Source organism: Globicephala melas, chromosome 4 (assembly GCF_963455315.2).
Source record: "Globicephala melas chromosome 4, mGloMel1.2, whole genome shotgun sequence".
Lineage (NCBI taxonomy): Eukaryota > Metazoa > Chordata > Mammalia > Artiodactyla > Delphinidae > Globicephala > Globicephala melas.
In genome coordinates this window covers 80,876,756-80,896,872 of record NC_083317.1, presented here as the reverse complement: position 1 = coordinate 80,896,872, position 20,117 = coordinate 80,876,756, and the positions used below count along the sequence as shown (strand labels likewise).

The 20,117-nt window shown below is 46.8% G+C and overlaps 1 protein-coding gene across 1 annotated transcript in view; it reads right to left on the bottom strand.

Annotated features, from left to right (window-relative positions):
• Nucleotides 1-20,117, bottom strand: part of DGKG (diacylglycerol kinase gamma) — a 124,327-nt gene that overhangs the window by 97,225 nt on the left and 6,985 nt on the right. Inside the window, exons 4-11 of the mRNA XM_060297510.2 lie at nt 19,399-19,521; nt 14,810-14,927; nt 13,194-13,282; nt 8,927-9,019; nt 7,308-7,367; nt 4,727-4,806; nt 3,484-3,558; nt 824-909 (exon numbers count right to left, since the gene is read on the bottom strand). Of these exons, the coding sequence (XP_060153493.2) occupies nt 824-909; nt 3,484-3,558; nt 4,727-4,806; nt 7,308-7,367; nt 8,927-9,019; nt 13,194-13,282; nt 14,810-14,927; nt 19,399-19,521 (724 nt within the window). The remainder of the gene's footprint in view (nt 1-823; nt 910-3,483; nt 3,559-4,726; nt 4,807-7,307; nt 7,368-8,926; nt 9,020-13,193; nt 13,283-14,809; nt 14,928-19,398; nt 19,522-20,117) is intronic.

Here is a 20,117-nt window from a genome sequence, read left to right as displayed (position 1 = left end):
AGGTGCACAGCTAGGATTTGGGGAATGAAGGACGAAAAGACCAAAGCAGCGCAGGGCTTGTTGCTCTGGGACATCTCGGACTTTGATGACCGCCCTCCCCAGCAATACCCCTGGCTGCTTTCCTAGGCTTATGTCCCATGTCCCAGTGTGCATCTGGGTGCTCCAGGGTTAGATCTTGAATATACCCCTTGTCCAAGAATTTCAGAATCATTCTCCATCATTTACCGGTGGTGCTGTGTCCAAGGACCCACAGATCTAGGCAGAGCTGGACTAGACCCAGGCCTCCTGATACCCAGCCTGTGCCCTCCCTACCCTCCCTACAGCCTTTTGGATCTCGGCCTGTTGGACGCAGCCCACCATGGCGCTACTTTGCTTGCATTCATCTGTGCTTTCGAGGTGTGCTTTCTGGGCTCCAGCTGCGGGTGTTCATCTCAAGGTGTCTTGCCCCGGGCTATGCATCAATGCCTAGTTCTTTGGCCTTTATCCAGCACCCTGGACCTGCCTGGAGTCCCAGCCCTGCTCCTTTTCCCCGCAACCCCCCATCTGGCCCGTCCTGCAACTGCCTAAATATCGGCCATGACAGCTATTTATGAAGCAAGGCCTGAAACTAAGCTGTTACATCTGTACCAGTGGGAATCCTTCCATTATCTTCTTTTATTCTTTTTTCCACCCAAAGTAGATATTTAGGCAAGCACTGGTCCAAGAGTAGAAACAAGGATGAACAAAACATGGCTCCGTTTCTCTTTCTTGTTGATTGCCTTCCTCTGACTTTAAATGTATTTAGGATAAGTCAACTGCAAAGGTCCTTCCAGCCCATTCTTACCAATGCAATCCAAAATCCAGCCAACTGTCCCATCTCCTCCGCAGGCCAAGACACGGAAGTCTGGAGTATCACGGAAAAAGTTGAGTCTGGAAGTAGAAAGGCCAAAACGGTTTTGTTTACAGGCTGACCTTCGACACTCCTTGAGTCAGAGTCTCCCGCCCGCTCCCTTCCCTGGGAGTATGTTATGACCTTGATTCCTTTGGGGGTTGAAAGGGTCACTTAATGTTATGAAACCAGAACTTAACTAAGCAATGCCATTGAGTATGAATCCCATGGAGCCGTCTTTGTATAAGGAGATGCTAACTCGATATTCAACACAGAAAATGGTTTTCTAGAAATTCTCTACGATTTAGGCAGAGGAGTCCATAGTTTGCTTATTTTGACACTGATACAACTAACCCCCAGCATTCTGACTCCTCTCCGGCTCTCTCACTTGCTCTGTCCTCACGACCTCCCCTTTAAGTCAGATGCACTGAGCTGGCTGCATCCTCATCCCACCCAGACCTAAGTGGAGGGAGCACCATCTCCCCTCGGGGGTCTTAACCCTTTAGAGCAGGGCCCTTAACCTGAAGCGCGTATCTAAGGGGTCTGGGAGTAGAAGCCAGAGGGGCACGAACTGGAAGAAAATCTTACACTCTTAACTTCCCTAAAGCTCTAAGTGAAATTTAGCATTTCCTTCAATTATGTATGTAGGCCACAAATCACAGAGGTATTAACAATACCTGTGACTTTGTGAAGCGGCCGAAATCACAGGTATGTCAATGTTTTACTACAGCTGTGGTAGATACTTTATATCACTTCTGCTCATCGCTGCTTTTAATTTACAATAGCTATTAGACCTGTCTCTGGAACTTGGTATATAATGTCTTAGTAAATCACATATATTCTCCTATCACAAATTTGTTTTTAAACCTTTTGATAACTGTTCTTTTCCATATAATGAGTTTCCCTGTTACTCCTACATATTTCATTTTATACATTAAAAAATATTATCTTAATATTAAGAGGTGGTCCGTAGACTTCATCAGACTGTCAAATAGGTTCCTGGCGCAAAAAAGGTTAAGAACCTCTGCTTTAGCACAGACATGACCTGTGGAGGCCTTGGGGTGGGGCTTGAGAAGCTGAAGCTCAGTATTTCCTCTTTGCCCTGCACGGTGATCTGAGAAGATCCCTTCTGAGTCACCAGTGTATGCGTGGGCAAATTAACATCCCCTTCCCTCTCTTTCTCTTGCAGAATTCTGCTCTCCTGTATGAAGTGGGTTCTGAATGGAGGCTCCCTTCAGCTAGACAGCCTGTCTGATTACAGGCTGACATGTACAGCACGGAGAGATACTCAGGGCACAGTGGCTCTAGAAGTAGCCACCAGGCTTGTCATCCTGGGCAAAACCAATTGAGAATAGATGCAGTTAAGTGAGTACTGTCTGTATTCAAGTATTAAAATGCCCTAAAAGAGAGCCGGCTGGTAAAGGTATTTGTGGGCTGCTGCTCAGTCACAAGTCACAATGGAGCAGTAATTGGCAACCATGGTGACCGTGATGGTATGCGCAGCCGTACGGGTGGGCTCTATTTTGAAGTTAGTTTTACAGGTAAGTCACGGCAGAGGTGCTGAATCTACATTTGTGTTTCTTTCCCCTTTAGTGGGTCTTGCACCAACGCTGCCTTAATAATAGCTTTGTGTCAAACCAAAGACAGGGACAGAGTTCCTTTTTAGAGTCCTTACTCCAGCCCCTATTAAGGTCTTGCTGAGCCCAGAGTAGAAATGCAGGTTCAGATGTTGGGCAAAGCAGCTGTGTGTTGGAAAGCCCAGCCTAGCAGGTGCAAGTCTGAGGACCTGGCACTGAGATAGCTTTGGGCTGGCTGGCAGATGTCTCTAGTGCACTGTCTCTGGCTGGTGAGAAGGTACCAGGCTTTGGGTACCTTCCAGCCCTAATGCTGGAGGGGCTTCTGATTACAGGGCTCATCATGTCCGCCACCAGCACAAGGACCGGCTCCTCCTGTAGACCTTGCGTTGCGCTGCAGAGGGCTGCCTTGTCTCCTCTCATTGTTCCCCGTCTCCTTGACACTTTGCTGATGAGCAGGGAAATGGCCAATAGGCAAATGACAGGAGAAGGGCCAGGGGGAGCTTAACAACGTCTAACTTGGATGATTCAGGAAAAAGGTGATTTCATCGAACAACCAATTGTCTTGATCCTTAAAGGCCCCCACAACAGAACATGCAGTGGTAAGCTGAGTCAGCTGTACAGATTTCTGAAACACACACAGACAGTGGTAAGAAAACTCTTTCCTTCTCCCTGATAATTCAGTATGAAGATACCAGCTAATATGGCCTTGCAAATAAGTTAAAGTAATCTACCAGCCCGCCCTTCTTGTCAAGCCAACAAATGACATATGCAATTTCTCCCTCTTACAAAATCAACAACTTTTTCTGGGATAAAGTACAGGAGGCTACTTCCCAGAGTTAGCCATAACGGGTGGTCCTGAGTATCTCCAGGAGGAAGTAAGAGTAGATATGAGGAAAAGAAGAGAAAAGGAGTGAAATGGCAGGAAGGACAAGTCCACCGATGAAAGAGACAAAAAAAAAACGTGACCCCAAAAGCTATCTTCTTTAGAGATCTAAGGGTGCAGGGGAGAAATAAGAAGTAAAGATCATATCTCCATACCCTGGAGTAGGCCCCCCATTGTCCAGGTTGAAAACTTGTTTGGGGTTGAGCAGATAGTGGAATTTCCGAAGAATTCTATGGAAAAAAAAAGAAAGAGAGAGAGAGAGAGAGAGAGACCAAGACAGAGAAGGGGAATGTCATTGTGAGAAGTCACAGGAGGGCAAGTACCTCTGCAGCCCATTGATGGTGGGAACGTGGGTGCATTTATATCCAAGAGGGGAGAAGAGTGCATGCAGGCCCTGCAGACCCTGAAGTCCCAGGTCTGGCTGGCCTCACCCATGCCCTCACCCCATTTCAAGGTCTTCCCCACCATCCAGCACTCCAGTCTCCAACCCCAGGAGTAGCACCCCTTGCACAGAAGACAGGACAGAGCAACCTGGAGAACAGAATTTCCATTCTCCTAAAGCCTTCTCCTTCATGGAGACCTTCTCCCAAGTGTTCCGTATGTTCTAGGTAGGATGATTCTGCTCTTTGTGGGCTAGACAAAGGCACCAAGGGACCCTCTATGGAAAGGTCCCCCAAATCCTGGGATCAGGAGGACACGCAGGACGTGGGGTTGGGGCAGAGGAGGGCTGGGGGCAGTGACCACATCTAGGCTTGGTTTCAAGGCTCCAGCTTGAGGCTAATCAGGTCAGTTCAGGAGGGGTGCTCCGCCCCTAGGACTGGGGTGGGGACTCTCATAATTCTTGCTTAAACCCTGCTTATTATTTTTTAAAACCTGGATTCCAGATCACCCTGCCCCAGAGCTGAACACTGGGAGGCAGAGCTGCTCTGCCCCTTGCCACCCCTCCCCTCCCCTTCTCTTGGGGCTTCCCACTGACTGGGCGTTTCCTTCACTGATGAGACGGTGCCCTGCTTTCTCAAGGGTGGGATAGGCCAGGAGGTCTCAACCAGGTGCCTCTGCCACGTCTCTTAAATCAAGAAAAGACTTGCAAGGCTGGGAAGTTAATGGACGTCTCAGAACTTGGTCTGATTCTGGGAGCCATAATAATGGCCCACGTGACAGGCCCTAGGCTAGCACTGTGTCTATTTTAATGTTCACGAAACCCCTGTGGGAGGAGAAACGATTACTACCTCCGTTTTACAGAGGAGGAAACCAAGGCACAAGGACATTAAGTCCCTTGGACCAGGTCATCAAGCGGTCTGTGGTAGGGTTGGGATTGGACCACAGGTCTGCCATGTCCACAGCCCCCTTGGTTACAGTTGGCCTAGCCTCTCCATCTCGAAAAAGAAGAGAACATACCTTTCTCCTTGTCTCCCTCCACTCTTGGGGTTCACCAAAACCAGCAGAGGGTGGGTACCCGGGGTGGGGATGATCTTATACTTAAAAGGCAAAAGAAAAAGAAATTAGCTCTGTTTCAGCCAATAGGAAGAATGCGATGAGCGTGGATGCTAAGGCAGCTCCTGGGAGAGAAGCAGTTCCAGGCACGGAGGAGAGGAGGTCAGGAGGCAGTAAGGTGCTGGTCCACTGGCTGAGTTTTCTGAGGGATGAAACAGCTAAGTGTCTCCAGCCTAATGGCCTTTAAGTAGTGTTAATGGTGACAAGCGTTTGAAGTTGGGATCAGAGATGGGGCAATGGCATTACAACTTCAAATTGTTCACAATGGTGTGGCACTGTGCCCACAGCACGAGATTAGATTTTGTGAGGGATACAACTGATTATGATCTTAAAAGTCAGGGCCATCCGGCCTACACCTAAATAAAGTAACAGCCATGGAGTTAACTATACTTCCACCCCAGTACCTTCCATATCCACATTTCCAGCCCCCATTTTCCTCCTGAGCTCTGGTTCCACATTTCTCACTGTCCAGGGGGTACATTCAGCCAGATGTCTCACCAGAACACGCTCCAAACCTGACCTATCTTCTTTCCCCACAAAACTGGCCCTCTCTCCTGGCTACGGTTATTACTCATCCAGGCATACAGGGAAGACCCTGTCCTGCCAATTCTTTCCCTGGAATGTCTCTTTATCTCCAGCAGCTGCCACAGTGCCCACACTGCTCGGGCCTTGCCCACCTCAGGGGAAGTCCTGTATGCTGCCCCCATGCAGTTCCTTCCCAGGACATCACTAGTCATACCACTCCTGCTCAGAAACCTTTAAAGATGTCTCGTTACCCAGAGGATAAAATCCAGATCTCCTAAGCTGGCATGCAAGGCATTTAAGTGCAGCCCCAATCTACTGTTCTCTCTTAATTACTCTAACCTTCACTGCAGTTCCAGCCAAGCCTGGCTCGTACCTTCTAGGGAGTTAATTCCCACCCTTTGGGGCTGCTCACACTGGTTTCTTCTTCTCCTGAAATGCCCACTTCCTTCTTTGCAACCTCTTAAAAAAGAACTCCTCATTCTCAGGGCCCGATTCAAGAGCTACTTCCTCTATGAAGTTTTCCTTGATCATTGCAACGAAAGCTATTGCACTTGAAGCATATATTGGTTTGGCCAAAAAGTTCGTTCTGGATTTTCCATAAGGTCTTATGAAAAACCAGAACCAACTTTTTGGCCAACCCAATAATATCTTCTGGGTTTCTTTTGTTATCATTTATTTGTATATGTCTTTATTTTTTATTTTCTCAGGTAAATATCACAAAACATCAAATGGATTTTAATGCCTCAGGAGCAGGGCGTGTGTGTGTATAACCTTTCTACCAAGGGCCCCATTGCCCCAGATACAAGAGTGGGCACTCGATAAATACCTGTATCTTCAGCAGAAGGACACACCGATAGAGATGCAGCTTTGCTCCATATTCACTATCTAATGCCTACTTTTCCAGATTGCACGCTAAAAATTCACCAAACACAGGGCCATATTGTTTGAAATGGACAGCAGCATCCTTTATAAATTTTAGGAATTTTCTCATCTGCCAAGAGTGATTATTTGTGTGAAACCCAGAAGCATCTTGGAGCTTAAGGAGTAATTCTTTATCTCTGGGGGTGATATCCAAAATGTTTTAACAACCTGTACAGCATGGGCACTGCCCAATCAGAACAGATGCAGGATAACCAGATAGATGCCAGCTGTAAACAACTGACATACCTGCGCCGTGTGTGTGTGTGTGTGTGTGTGTGTGTGTGTGTGTGTGTGCGTGTGCGTGCTCCATCTGACTTTCTCCCTTTCAAGGTGTCTAGAGCTTTCTAGAGCTTTCCCATTGCTTATGTTTTACACTCATCTACATGTTCTCATTGAATCTAGGAGCATCTATGGGAGGTGGGCAGTGCAGGGATTGCTACGCCCCCCCTTTCAAACAAGGAAACTTAAGGTTCAGAGGCAGAGGAGAAGGCCCCAGTGTGCTATTTCCTTTTCTGGTACTTGTTCTACCTCACCAGGCTGCCTTTCCTGCATTCCCTGGAACTTTGTGAAAGGCACAAAGAGAAGTTCATTGGTGGATCCAGCTAAAAAAACGAGTTCTGAAATATACGTTTAAGGATGAAGAAGAACTTTTGGATCTAGTTAACTCTGTTCTGGCAGATCACGTTCTGCAGACAGCTTGGCAGTCCTGGAAAACCTACTTGTCTACCTTTAAGTCACATTCTTGTTATTATTCAGGGAGTATGCATAATGAAGTTCCATGCATTGTGTTCCTAAAAAGGTGATAAAGCCAGTTCGGCCAGCCACGGGATCAACCAACCTCCCTTCGCACCACTTGCCTACAGTGTGGTTGTCAAAGGTAACCCCAGAGGCTGGAAATACAGTGTCCTGTGTGATATAATCAATCAGATAAGAAAGCAGATGTTGAGATGTGTTTCTCTAGAAGCCAAATCCTGTTCTCCCCTCCACAGCCTTGGACCAGCTTAGAACGAGTGAGTAGATTTGGGGCTTGCCAAGGTACCTGCGTTACAAGTTCGTCCTTGGCTGACACGCTACCGTCAGACTTCCCATCTTGCCTGTCCTATAAAAGAGAGGAAAGACAAGCATCTTTTGAAAAACAAAATGCCTACTACAAAAAAGGAAATCAGAAGAAAAACAAATGGTTAATATAAAGGAAGAGAATAGAAAACCAATATAGTGTAGGGAGGAGTTTTTCAAAGTGGGACTTTGGACGTAAAAAAAGAAATGTTCCCTTTGGGTTTCTCAAGGACTCTCCAGGCAGTTGTCATCACTTGCCCTGACTTTAACTTCGAGACACTGGAAGGGACACAGTGTTTCAGAGGAAACACTGAAATGGGCAGAAATCTACTTTGTTGATTTAGAAGCCTGAGCTCTGAGAAGCAAGGTTTCAGATCTGGTTTCTCTGTTAAGCACTACCTAAATGATGTAATCCTAAGTCATATGTCCTATTTTGTTTGTTTGTTTTTTCAATGTTTATTATTCATTTCATTGAGGTTTAATGTCACATATAGTAAAATGCTCAAATTTAAATCTACAGTTCTGTGAATTTCTGCATACGTATATGCCCTCGTAACTACTGCCTCTTCCGGCGTAATTCTGTTGTGACTCCTGACACCTTATTGGTTTTGCCTGGCTTTTGAATTTCGTATCAATGGAATCATAGACCATATCTTTTCTGAGTCTAGGTTCTTTTGTTCAGCATTATATTTTGGGGATTATCCATATTTTTGCATCTAAGCATGGTTGTTTTCCATTGCAATGCAGTATTCCATTATACTAATCTGCCTCAACTTATTTACCTATTCTCTTGTCAGTGGTCATTTAGCTTGCTTCCAGTGCCTGACTGTTATGAATAAAGTTGATAGGAACATTCCCGGACATGTCTTCTGGTGGAATAAAGGCTCGTATGTCTCACGGGAGGGCAATTATTGAGTCATAGTTTGTGTATTTCCAACTTAGTAGATACTGCCAAATAGTTTTTAAAGTGGTGGGTTTTTTTCTTTAGTTTTTAATAAGAAAGAAGATGGTCAAGTCCAGGGTGAGATGTGAGGAATCAGTGGAACTCAGCAGCATCTTTAACATGGAAGGAGGACAGTTAAGGTGTTTGGTGCCTGGCTTGAAAGAGGGGTCTTCAACACAGGAGACAGAGAAAGTTTCAGATGGGGATAAATAGAGTTTACGTTTGCATCTTTCATTTCCAAGAAGGGCTGTGACACCCAAGTGGAAATCTTCAAGGCAGAGGGAGGTCCATGTTTGGACACAGGAGACAGGGTGACAGGGACAAGGGAGGCCTGGGAAGCCTAGCTGTGCACAGGTGTTCACTGAGGTTCCATATATGTGATCTGCCTGCAAGGTGCTTAGAATGAATGCACTTTCCTTGCTGGGCCATTTCAGAGCATTCTGGGTGGCCAGCGGTTGGAATCATTTTAGTCAGGGAAGTTTTCCCGGACAATCTGACTGTGCAGCACTGACCTCTTTTAAACTTGGGCTGAAAACACAAATCCTAAGAGTTGCTGAGGGAGCCCTCGGAGGGGTGTGACTGTCTGAATGCTGCCTGCATCTGAAACATGAGCTGGGGTTGCAGGGGAGCCAGAGCCCCATCGGGGTGGCAGCACTTACCCGGGTGATGGGGCATATTGACGTGGGCAGCAAAATATGGTCTCTGAGCTCCCCACCGTCACACAAAGTTGACAATTCACATTTGCGGTGAAACTGGAGGAAAAAATGAAGATGAGAGTTAAGTGAAAGTGATCAAGGAAATGTCAAGTGTGAGGGTTCAGAAATTTACTAGGGAGGCAGGTTGCCTAGTGCTCCTCTAAATCCTGATGCACTGCTGGCTTTCACAGTAAAGTAGAGAGAGAAAGAGCGTGTGTGTGGTGTGTAGTGTGTACCGGTGTCTGTGCTTGGTTACGGGTGCCAAGTCTGCTGCGGGCAGAGAAAGGAGACCAAGTGCTGCCCATGGCAGCTGGAGCAAAACGGTCCCGAGCAGGCCTGTGGCCTGTCCGTACAGCACCCCCACGTGGATTCCAGAGCCCCCATGGGATATTTGCTCCCTAGGCTCTGAGACACTGGAAGGAAGGAGATCTTGTTGAACAAACCCATGAGAGGCTGGAGATGAACCCCATGACTCGACCTCTGCATTTTAAGAGTTCTGCAGTCTGACACGTCCTTTCTGAGGCTGATACCCAGTCAAGGGGACAAGACACGGCACTGAGTCTGCTTTGGAAGGCAGGTCAGGCAGCCCCAGGTGTCCAAGGAGGAAGTGGACATTTGTCATGGATGATGGCAGTGGGCACAGGCCTCTTGTCCAGGCAGTGGGGTTGCTGTCAGGAGTATGCCTTCCTCTGATGCAGGTGACTGAGTATCTAATTCCTCTCCCACTCTGTCAGTGCCCCCGGCCCAGACAACACCCAGGCGAAGGAAGTTAATGGTCCAGCCTGCTGTTCACAGCTGCCTGGCCACAAAGAGAGCAGACTGGTCAGCTTCTTCTTAAGCAGCCCTGGGGGGTGCCCTCCTTCTGGGCATCTTGGTGATTTACTGGAGGCAGTTAGACTTAGGGCACTGAACAGGGGCTCTAGGCTCCCTCTTTAGCCTTGCCCACGTAGCTCTGCTCGTGCCCTCTGGCAGGATGCTTGAGCAAAAAACCACACTGAAAAGCAGCAGGACTGCCCTGGGCGCCAACCCACCGTCATCCAGCACCACAGGCAGTGCCGCGCGGTGACACTCTGGTAGCAGTTGATACTTTTGTGGCACTGGTCACACTTGACAGAGGAATTCCCTTCCACCCACGCATGCTGCATCCCCTGCAGGAGGGAAGCGAAGGATACCAGGGAAGGCTGCAGAAACACATCCCAGGGCCCTGGGCCCTGGGCCTGCAGAGAAGGGTCTGGGAGGAGCGCAGGGAGCGGGGAGGCCAGAGAGGGTTGGTTCCTGTTTAGTGGGTGCACTTCTGGATGCCAGGCTGCTTTGCTGAACTGCACCAGTGTGGTCACTCCCTACCTAACCTCTATCATGCTAATCGAGGTGGATGGAAAGCCACTTTGCCTGCTCTTTGAACAGTTCACCCCCCCTGGCAGTCAAGCCTCTGAGCATCTCATCTTGCAGTTCATCTGTGTGTCACTGGAACTCTTTGCAAAGGGATGTATTTGTGTGTGCCCTTTTCTGGAAGGCAGTGGGGTGCAGGGAAACGCAGCAGGACTTGGGCTACAGACAAAACTGGTTGGAGTCATTGATCTTCCACTTTGCAGCGGGGTGACCTTTGGCCAGTTCCTGGACCTCTCTGAGTCTCAGGTCCTTCATCTGCAGAAATTGGCATCAAATGCCCCACCTCTGGGTTTTCTGGGAGGATTCAACGAGACAGCACATTTGGAAGGGCCTTCCTGGCACAGTCCTGGCCCTTGGGGGGGTGCCCCTGATGGGGAATCCCTTCCCCCTCTGTCTTCTATGGGTCGGTGCCTCTCAGCCTTAGCAGCCCCTCAGGACCACCTGGCCGGCATCTAGAAGTCCTAATGCCCAGCCCTCACTCCAGACAAAATAAATTAGAGTCTCTGGGGATGAGACCCATCATTAGTATGTTTTAGAGCACACTGAGTGATTATCACATGCAGCCAAGGTTGAGAAGCACTCAGGAAGGAAGTTAGAGAGAAAGCCCCAAGGGATTAGTGTGGGTCATCAGCCAGCAGCTTTCACATCTGTTTCCTGGAGAGCGTGTTGTACCTGCCTCTTGGCCAGGACATGCCCCTGAAGCAGCCCAGGAATTTGGGAAGCAGGTGTGAATGCATGTGTACGTGTGTGACTATAAATGCAAAGCGACCCATGACACCAAATTCTGGGGGTCTGAGCCCTCAGTTAAGTCCCCCGGGAATTCTATAGAACTCCTCAAAAAATTTTTCACCAGGGTATCCTGAATAGCGGAAGGGGTGGATATGGACTCTGGGGGAACGTGGGGACATAGCCTGAAGTGCCAACTGCAAGCACAATATTAAAAACACATGGAATATCTGCATGACACCATCCATGTCTGTATTAGGTAAAAGTTTTAAATTACTTATCAGTTAAGTTACTGTGTCCTCCTTCCAAAAGATTTTTGGTAAAACTGTTGCTCTAGAAGACGTGTCACATGTACTTTGTAGTTTCTCCTTCTGCCATTCACCCCTGAGGGTATAAAGAACTCAGTTTGCTAATCAATTTGTCATCTACATGGTCACAATGAATTTGTTCTGAGATTATTATTATTTTTACTTTACAGAGAAAAAATATGAGGCTGCAGAGAGGTTAAGTAACTGGTCCTAGGTTCCAAGGTAAGTGGCCAAGCAGGGACTCATGGCCAGGTCTCCTGACTCCAAGTCCACGGTAGTCTCCCAACACCACGTTACCTTCTCCATCCTCTTCCAGGATCAGAAGAGACGGTTAAAGACTTAGGTTGCCTCTGGAGACTCAGAAGGTCGTGAATGTGCCCTGCTGGGCCCTCAGAGGTCTCCCTCTGTTCCAAGTGTGGCAATGGCAGGAGTGCAGGCTTAGGGCCTGAGCCCAGGAGGTGCACCATATGTCCTGGTGAAAGGCATGGACATGGAACGGTGTGTGTATGGGTGTGGTACGGAAGGAGTAGACAAGAGGCCACGTGGCATCTCACAGGCATGCATGCGTGTCCCTGGAGGTGCCCTTCTCTCTCGGAGTCCTACTGGGTAAGGGCGGGATACCACTCCCACCTGCTAACCATCTCCTGACTCAGATTCCTCAATGGGGTTTTCCCTCTGCAGGAACTCGGAGTGCCTTTCCCCTGCTAATTTGAAGAACAGTCTATTTCCAGACTCAGTGAATGGTACCAGCCAATGGCCACCTTAGAAACCTGGTAGCCATTTCCAACCTCTCTCCCTCTCTCATCCCCTACACGATTGTCACCAGGTCCTTGTGGTAGGACCTTCCAAATTATCTCTCAGACTCTCCCTTTATGTCTTCTACCTTAGCCAGTGGGACAGCCAAAACACTCAACAACCGGCATGGCTGGGGGACACTCACTCAGCACAGACACAGCCATCACTGTGCTACTGCAGACATAGCAGAGCATAGTGGGTGAGTGCAGACGCCACCCCAGTCAGGCCCTAGGGCAGCATTAACTCTTGCCTGAACTGTTGGAAAAGTTTTTTTCACCCCCTCTGATCTGATCTCTCTCTGGCACCATGGTCAGAGCAATTAACCTAATCTGCAAACCCAAACACCTCCTCATGTACTCAAAGCTCTTCAACGGCCCCTTAGCTACAAATGAAACCCCTTCCCAAGTCCTCAGCTGGCCTCACAAGACCTGGATCTCACCAGTTCTGCAGCACATCTCCCGCCGCTTCCTTCTAAGCATCCTCTATCCCAGTCACACGGAACCAAGTACAGATCCGATAATAAGCCGCGTCTCCACGCCTTCACACTTGAGGCTTCTCCAGCCTGGGGTGCCTTGTCCTCCTGGATTCCTTATGAAATCCCGCTGATTTGGGTTCAAGACACAACTCAAATGCCATCTTTCTGGTGAAACCTTCCCTGTCCGCCACCCTTGGTGCCTCAACTGTATGTCCCACACAGCCCTATCGCTACTGCACAGCTCGCTACTTTGCGCTTCGCTTACATGCCTGTCTCCTCCCACTAGACTGCACAGTCCTCCAGGCTGAGGACCACCTTTTAACCTGCATACCCCCTGGCACAGGATCTGGCACACGGTGGGCACCAGGCAGATGCTAAATGGATTGATGGATGGCCAAGACGGTTTAAGGGTGGTCCTCAAGGCAGAGAAGGGACTGTACAAAGCTCCCAAAGCCCCTTCCTGCCCAGGAATCTGTGGAGATGGACATGTTGCCTGGGACACAGCATGCAGGAGAAGAAGGCAATAGGTATCACCAACCTCTCCTCCCCTTTTGGTTTTTGAGTTCGTTTTGATACACCCAGGAATGTTTTTGGATACACAGCGTTCATGGACGGTGTATTTACAGTCTGAAAATAAAAATAAGAAAAGTGACGGTGAGTGACCACGTAGGGAAGGTCAGCCATCCCCCTGCCCCCCACCCCAGCTGAGGCCCGTGCCTCCCTCTGCGCGGCCAGTCAGGGGCAGGGGACATATGGAGCTGGCCTTGCCTAATGGCAATTCAAGTCTCCAGTTGTTCACTGAGAAGAGTCCATGACTATCTCCCAGACATGCTCCTGCACCCTCCCCCCTGCCACACTGCCTTCCACCGCGGGTGGTGAACGCAGCAGGAAGACATCCCCAGAAAGGTGCTTTCTGCTTAAGGGGAGTGAGGAGTCATCCTGGCTATGCCAATGCCACAGTACTGAATGTCAGGATGTTGGGGCGTGGATAGCAAGGCCGGGGTCTTCCTAACTCTGGAGACAGGAAGGCCTGAGCCTGAACTCTGCCTCTGCCCTTTGTAACTACCCACACAATCTAGGGTAAGTTCCTTCACCGCTCTGAAATTCAGGGTTTTCTAAAAAATGGGAAGAAGATTGCTTTCTCTTTGCAGCATCACATAATTTGTATAAAGCACCACGTGTGCAGGTCAGAACAGCTATTCCACAAATGACTGCTGTTGTTACTGTTTACTACTGTGCCAACAGGCCTAGAACGTACTAGGAATGAGGCTGGGCCTATGAAAAGTGGGTGAGAGCTGGATTTGAAATAGGTGCTGGAAAGACAGGGGGGCCCCTACTTTTGCCTGCTGATGCTTGCTCTTGGTAGACACTGGGCCCAGCTCTGCTACGATGACTTTTGTGGCTGAGGTTGCCTGCTGCCTGGCTCCTGTGTGCATGGCAGATAAAACATTTTGGTGACCCGCTCCGTACCCGACGGCCCTCGTTGCCGCAGCAGCTCCCCAGTCCCTGGAGGGTTCAGGCTGAGTGCTTGCTGTCTGCATCCTGAGGTGGGGGGCAGGATTCTGCACCCACGCAGCCTGGGCCCTACAAAGCCTTCTTGCTGCAGCCCCTCCCTTCTCTTCCTGCTCTGCAAACCCACCCTCTTTCCTACATGACCCCTTCTTTCTTCCTTCTCCTCCATCTCTTTCTTCTGTCCTCCTTTCCAGTCTCCCTCCTTCCTTTTCCATGTGTGTTTTTTTCTCCTCTCCAATCTGACTTTACTAAATAGATTATAAAGTCAAACAAATGGATAATTTTAATTCCATTGTATATATGAATATAGTTGCTTATTAATTAAAAAAAAAACAAACAGGTTCTTCTGACCAACCAAAACATTCATTAGCAAAACTCAATTGAAATTACTATGAGATGCTTTTTAACTACATTTGAACCTTAACTTTTTCTAGGCAGTCAGTGGCCTATAATATTTGTCCCTTTGACTTGGGTAGAACAAAAATAGAACATGGAAGTTTTGCTTTATTTTCTGCTGTTGGAATAATATGGTAAATCCCTCAAGCTAGGAAGCAGAGATGCCTAAACTTTTCTGGGAATGGCTCAATCATGTATAGAGCAAGACAGTTCCTGGGAAAAGGGGTTTGAAGGAAGTTTACTCACAAATGCAGCACAGGCCTTGCTTCCGAGCGCCCATCAGCATGACATGGCAGAAGTTGCAGTAGGTTGGTTTCTTGAAATGCTTCATGGTCCAGGTGTGCCTCCCGTCCCCCTTGGAGCCCTGCGGGGACAGCAAGGGAATGAGATGCAGGCAGCCCCACTGTTTCTAAAAAGAGTCTCTTCTCATATTTGGAAAACAAATTTATTTTGTTATTCACAAATTTATTTTGTTATTCACTTATTTTACTGTTGTAAAGATTATTTTAATAGAAATGCAAATCAAAACAAAATTCTTTATGTGTATTTTCTAAAATAAGCAAATATTAAAAATTAGGGCCATCTGAGTAGAGTATGTGGTGGGGGGAGTGGAAATCAGAACAATCTTTCTTTCTTTCTTTCTTTCTTTCTTTCAATCATCTATTAGTCATCTATTACCTATCAATCATCTATTATCTATAACGATCTATCATCTATCTATCACCCATCTATCTATCCTTTAAATGTTTACAACCTTCAACTTATAAACTTCCTTTCTTGGATTCTATCCTAAAGAAATCATTTTTGAAAGATAGATGAGCATTTTTGTGCTCTGTCAGATGTTTAACCCAGCATTATTTAAATTAACTGAAAATATCCTAAAGGCCTCAAAATGACCAAAAGGTTTGTGGTACATCTGTATGATTTAATGTTAAGTGGCCATCAAAATCATATTTATAAGAACACTGAATGGTTTGGGAATGTGCTCATGATACTAAGTTCTAAGGGAAAAAAACAGAATGCAAATTTGATGATATATTATGATCTCCGTTTCATACAATGATATGTTGTACGGGAAAAAACGTCACCAAACTGTTAACAGAGGTTAGCTATAGCTAGCAGCACTATGGATTTATTTTATTCTCTAATTTCTACTTTCTTCTGTATTTTCCAAATTTTCTACAGTGAGGAGGTACTAGTTTTATAATCAGAAAAAATTAGCTTAGTAAAAACAATGTACTCCTCTCATCACCTTTCTGTGCACAGATAAAACAGCAAAGAGACAGAGACAGAAAGAGGGTTAAGCCATTTCCCCCTGACTTGGCTTGGGAGCAAATTCATTCTATCTACCAGATAAGCCAAGCCTCACGTAATCACACACCTTCCTTGGACACCAAAGCTCCCACCTTCTAGCCCCTGGGAGCATAGGCTTGCTGGAGACTGTGGCTTCAGGGGCATCCCTCCAGGTATGGTGTCCTTGACCTTTTGTCATAGGCTCCATCAAAAGAGTAACACTCAAAAAAAAAAAAAAGAGTAACACTCTTGGGCTGTTGTTAAGGGTAGTAAAAAGTACTGTAAGGTGGTAAGGATTGAGAGTCAGGTACATGGAGTCCAAAGTGCTGGATTGAAACCCACTTCTTACTTCTGTGTCCCTCTGGTTTGGGTTGGTCATAGTGGCCAGACCCATTCCTGTGCTCAGCTCTTCTGCTAACGGTCTCTAGAGGAGCCCACATGCTTTTTCAAATGCTGGACTCCTCCTGGGGCCAGGATACGTTATTTTCTTCTTACCACCTCAAAACCCTGCTTCTTCCAAAACCTGAGTCTTACAGAATTAAAGCCTTTTTATCTAATGGCTTCTACTTTAGTAAATGGGTTCAGTAACTGATTAAATGACCCACTTAAATATCTATTCATTCACTCCTTTGACAAACATTGACCTCAAGGGATTTTTGTAAAAATCAAGTGAAATGCTATAAGTGAGGACCCTAATCCAGTGCCCGACACATTGAAAATGAAAACATTTATTAAGTTCCTACTCCGTGCTAGGCAGTAGGGGACACAAAAATAAGTAGAGTGCTTTCCTACGTGTAAGGAGGTAGATTTAGACCCGTTCTAGAAATGAAGAAGCAAAGACTCATAGAAGTTACATAAATAGCCCAAGACCACACAAATAATAAGTGACCAAGCTGAGCCCGTAGTCACACTGGGGGCTCTTGCTGGCCTCGGAGCCCATGCTCCTTCCATGCCTCTCCTGTACCTCCACAGACCAGGGTTTTCCTTCATGGACAGAAGGGAAATTATAGCACTCTTAGCAGACCCAGCTCCTTCTTCATCCAGCCCAAGGGATGGTCATTTGACCTGAAATACCTTTATTGGCAAAATCAATTAGTATCTGAGCAAGGGAGAGTCAGCTATTTTCATAGATACAGGGTAAGAAGCAAAGGGACCCTGACTTGGGATAAAGTAACATTTCTGCTTGGGTTATAGCACCATCATGTGGCTCCTTTATTTCTGCACGTTGGCGGCTGCAGGGCGTAGGAGTAACGTTCCTTATGCACGCCAGGTTTTGGGTTGAGACTGCAGTTCCCTTGGGAGACAGACTGTTTCTCATACATGCCATTCAGAGATCCCCAGACTTTTCAGTGGCCACATGTGGGTTTTGAAAAAAGCCAAACAAGCAAGGTGGCTTTTAAGACATCGAGGAACGCTTTCCCTAGAACCCCAACTATTAATGTGAAAACATACAATTTAGTGCCTATTTTCAAATAAATGCATAAAATTTCAATTAATAAAAACCAAATGCACATTTGTTTTTTGTTTGCATTATTCCTGAGGTAAAGTATGGTTTTAATACAAGGCTGATTTGGCATCAGGGGGAGACACTGGGGAGAATGCTGAAGAAATAATGTCTCTCCCTCTTTCAGCCATAAAACAGTGGATCCCCTCCAAGCAGAGAGTTGGTGGCACTTTGGACTCAACAAGTCCAAAATAGGAAACAGAACTAGAAATTGGTTCCTTGTGATTAAAATGTCCCATCTCTATTTCCATGTTTCAGAGAAAAAACAGGTGCATTAGAACAGCACTCAAGCAGAACTTTCACTTTGATTCAGCTATAATCTTGAGCCTTGATAGCAGAAAGTATACCTAACCTATCTGAGCACCCCCAGGTCCTAGCGCACGTGGGTTCGTGCACACAGTAGGTTCTTGGTAAGAAATCACTGCATGAGAAGTCTGCTGTCACTGAATATGGAAGACGGCTTCTGGTACTAACTAGGTGTGTGTCCATGGGCAAGTGCCTTTACCTCTCTGGTCCTTGGTATGAAAAAGGAAGGGGACAGACCAGGGAGTACCAAGTTCTCTTCCAGCTCTGACCTTCTAGGGTTATAAGGAAAAAGGAGATCCTTGTTCATTGATTTCTATTTAGCACTTGGAAAGAGCTGGACACGCTATGAGATAATTGCAGGATTCTTAGTCCTTGAGGGCTAGAGATGAGGGCTCAGCTTTAGTCCTGAATTGCAGAACTGTCAGATGGACACAGCACAGGCAACAACATCAGCTAGAGGCTAACCCAAATGAACCTGCTGTTCTGTCCCTATCTTTGACATTTCAGTAATCTTGAAGAGGTATTGTCTTACAACCCGTGTGACTGTACTGGTAAACGCTAATGTCACCATTTGTACTTTTAGTTCTAATCTTCCCTACCTCGTGTATGGAAGCTACTTTCATGGTAAATAAGCAGACCAGGTCAGAGGCCAGTGATTTCACATTAAGCCTCTACATGTATTCCCTACTCTGATCAAAACTGGGAGGTTTCTCTAAAACATCCTGAATTTTCTTTCATGTGGGTCTTTGATCAAGCTACAAACTCTCTCTGCTACCAGCCAAATCATACCCATCCTCGAGAGCCAGATCAAATATCCTAGGTCTTTATCTTTATCTCAAGAATGGGATATCAAAATCCCACACATCCTTCAGAGCCAGGGCAAACACCCTCCAAAGTTTCTTCCACTGGTCTCACTCCTAAGTGTGAGATGTTCGAAAGTGCAGGTTCTTTGGAGTCAAGTACAAATAAATGCTGGCTATTCTTTTTCCTCTTCGGACTCAGAATCTCAGTTTTCCATCTGTTTAAATGGGTTAAAAAAAATCTACCTTATCTGGTTGTTCTGATTGTTAAATAAGATATTATTATGGGCTTCCCTGGTGGCACAGTGGTTGCGAGTCTGCCTGCTGATGCAGGGGACGCGGGTCCGTGCCCCGGTCCGGGAAGATCCCACACGCTGTGGAGCGGCTAGGCCCGTGAACCATGGCCGCTCAGCCTGCGCGTCCGGAGCCTGTGCTCCGCAATGGGAGAGGCCACAACAGTGAGAGGCCCGCGTACCAAAAAAAAAAAAAAAAAAAAAAGATATTATTATTGAACGCCCTCTGCCTCACAACAAATCAGTATTTTTTCCTTTCTTTCTTCCTTTCCTTCCTTCCTTCCCCAACTCTCTTAGCATTTTTAGACCTAATTTGTGAAAAAGATGGAATTCTTCCCTGAATATTTTTTGCCCTTTGCCTGGTTGAGCATAAGTTTCCGGTGGGTGAATATTGTATCTGTGTTCCCTCGTAGCCCTTAGAACAGTATCTTTATTTAGTAATAATTTAGTAAACGTCTGTCAAATGAATGAATAATATTTCAGGCACTAATAGGTAAAAAGAGAGGACTCTTGGGCTGGCCTAGAGCATAGGGGCTGTCCATTGGGAAGTCTGGGGCAGAAGCCAAGGATATTAACTTCCACATGGAACCTGATGTTTCTGAAAGGTGAGAGGACTTTGACCTCAAGCTTGCAACTTACAGAGTCATCCATGCCCAGGAGGACGAGCAATGGGATGGTGGTCATCCCTCCGTGGACCCACTCTTGGAGAGACACAAAGCCATCCCGGTCGTAGTCCATCCCTTGTAACATCTCCTTCAATATCTGTGGAATCCATAAAGCAACCACTGTCCACTTTCCTCTTCGACTTCTCTGCCCCACCCCTGCCCCGCCCACCCTGCCCTTTTCTTTCTCTTCTGTTCTGTTTTCTGGCTTGTGTTTTACCCCTTTCCCCTCTGATTCGGAGTGAGTAGAGCATTGAGGGAGCAAATGGGGGTGAGGAGAACAGGGGTCCAGGCCTGGCTCTGCCCTGACCTGTGTGGCCTTCGACAGGCCACCCCAACTCTCTGGATTCTGCTTTTCTCGTCTGTAAACTGGAACTAGTATTGCTATGTTTGCAGCATGGTAGTGAAGATGAGAGAAAATGTATAGAAAACGCTAAATATTATATCGGACTCAGAGGAGCCCCCAATGTAATTATTATTATTAATATTATCTAATGATTGAGAAAAATCTTTAAAAGTCTTTCTAAATTCTCTGATCTCTGAGCTCCTGTTATAAAGATTTAGCTTTGGTGAAAGCGTTAGGGGGTATTATTAGGTATTGTTATTTGAATTAGTCTATACTTTCCCCTGCCACCTCTAATCTTTCCTGTCAGGGAAGTGGGAGATCAAGGTGTGGGACCCAGAGAAGTCACCTCT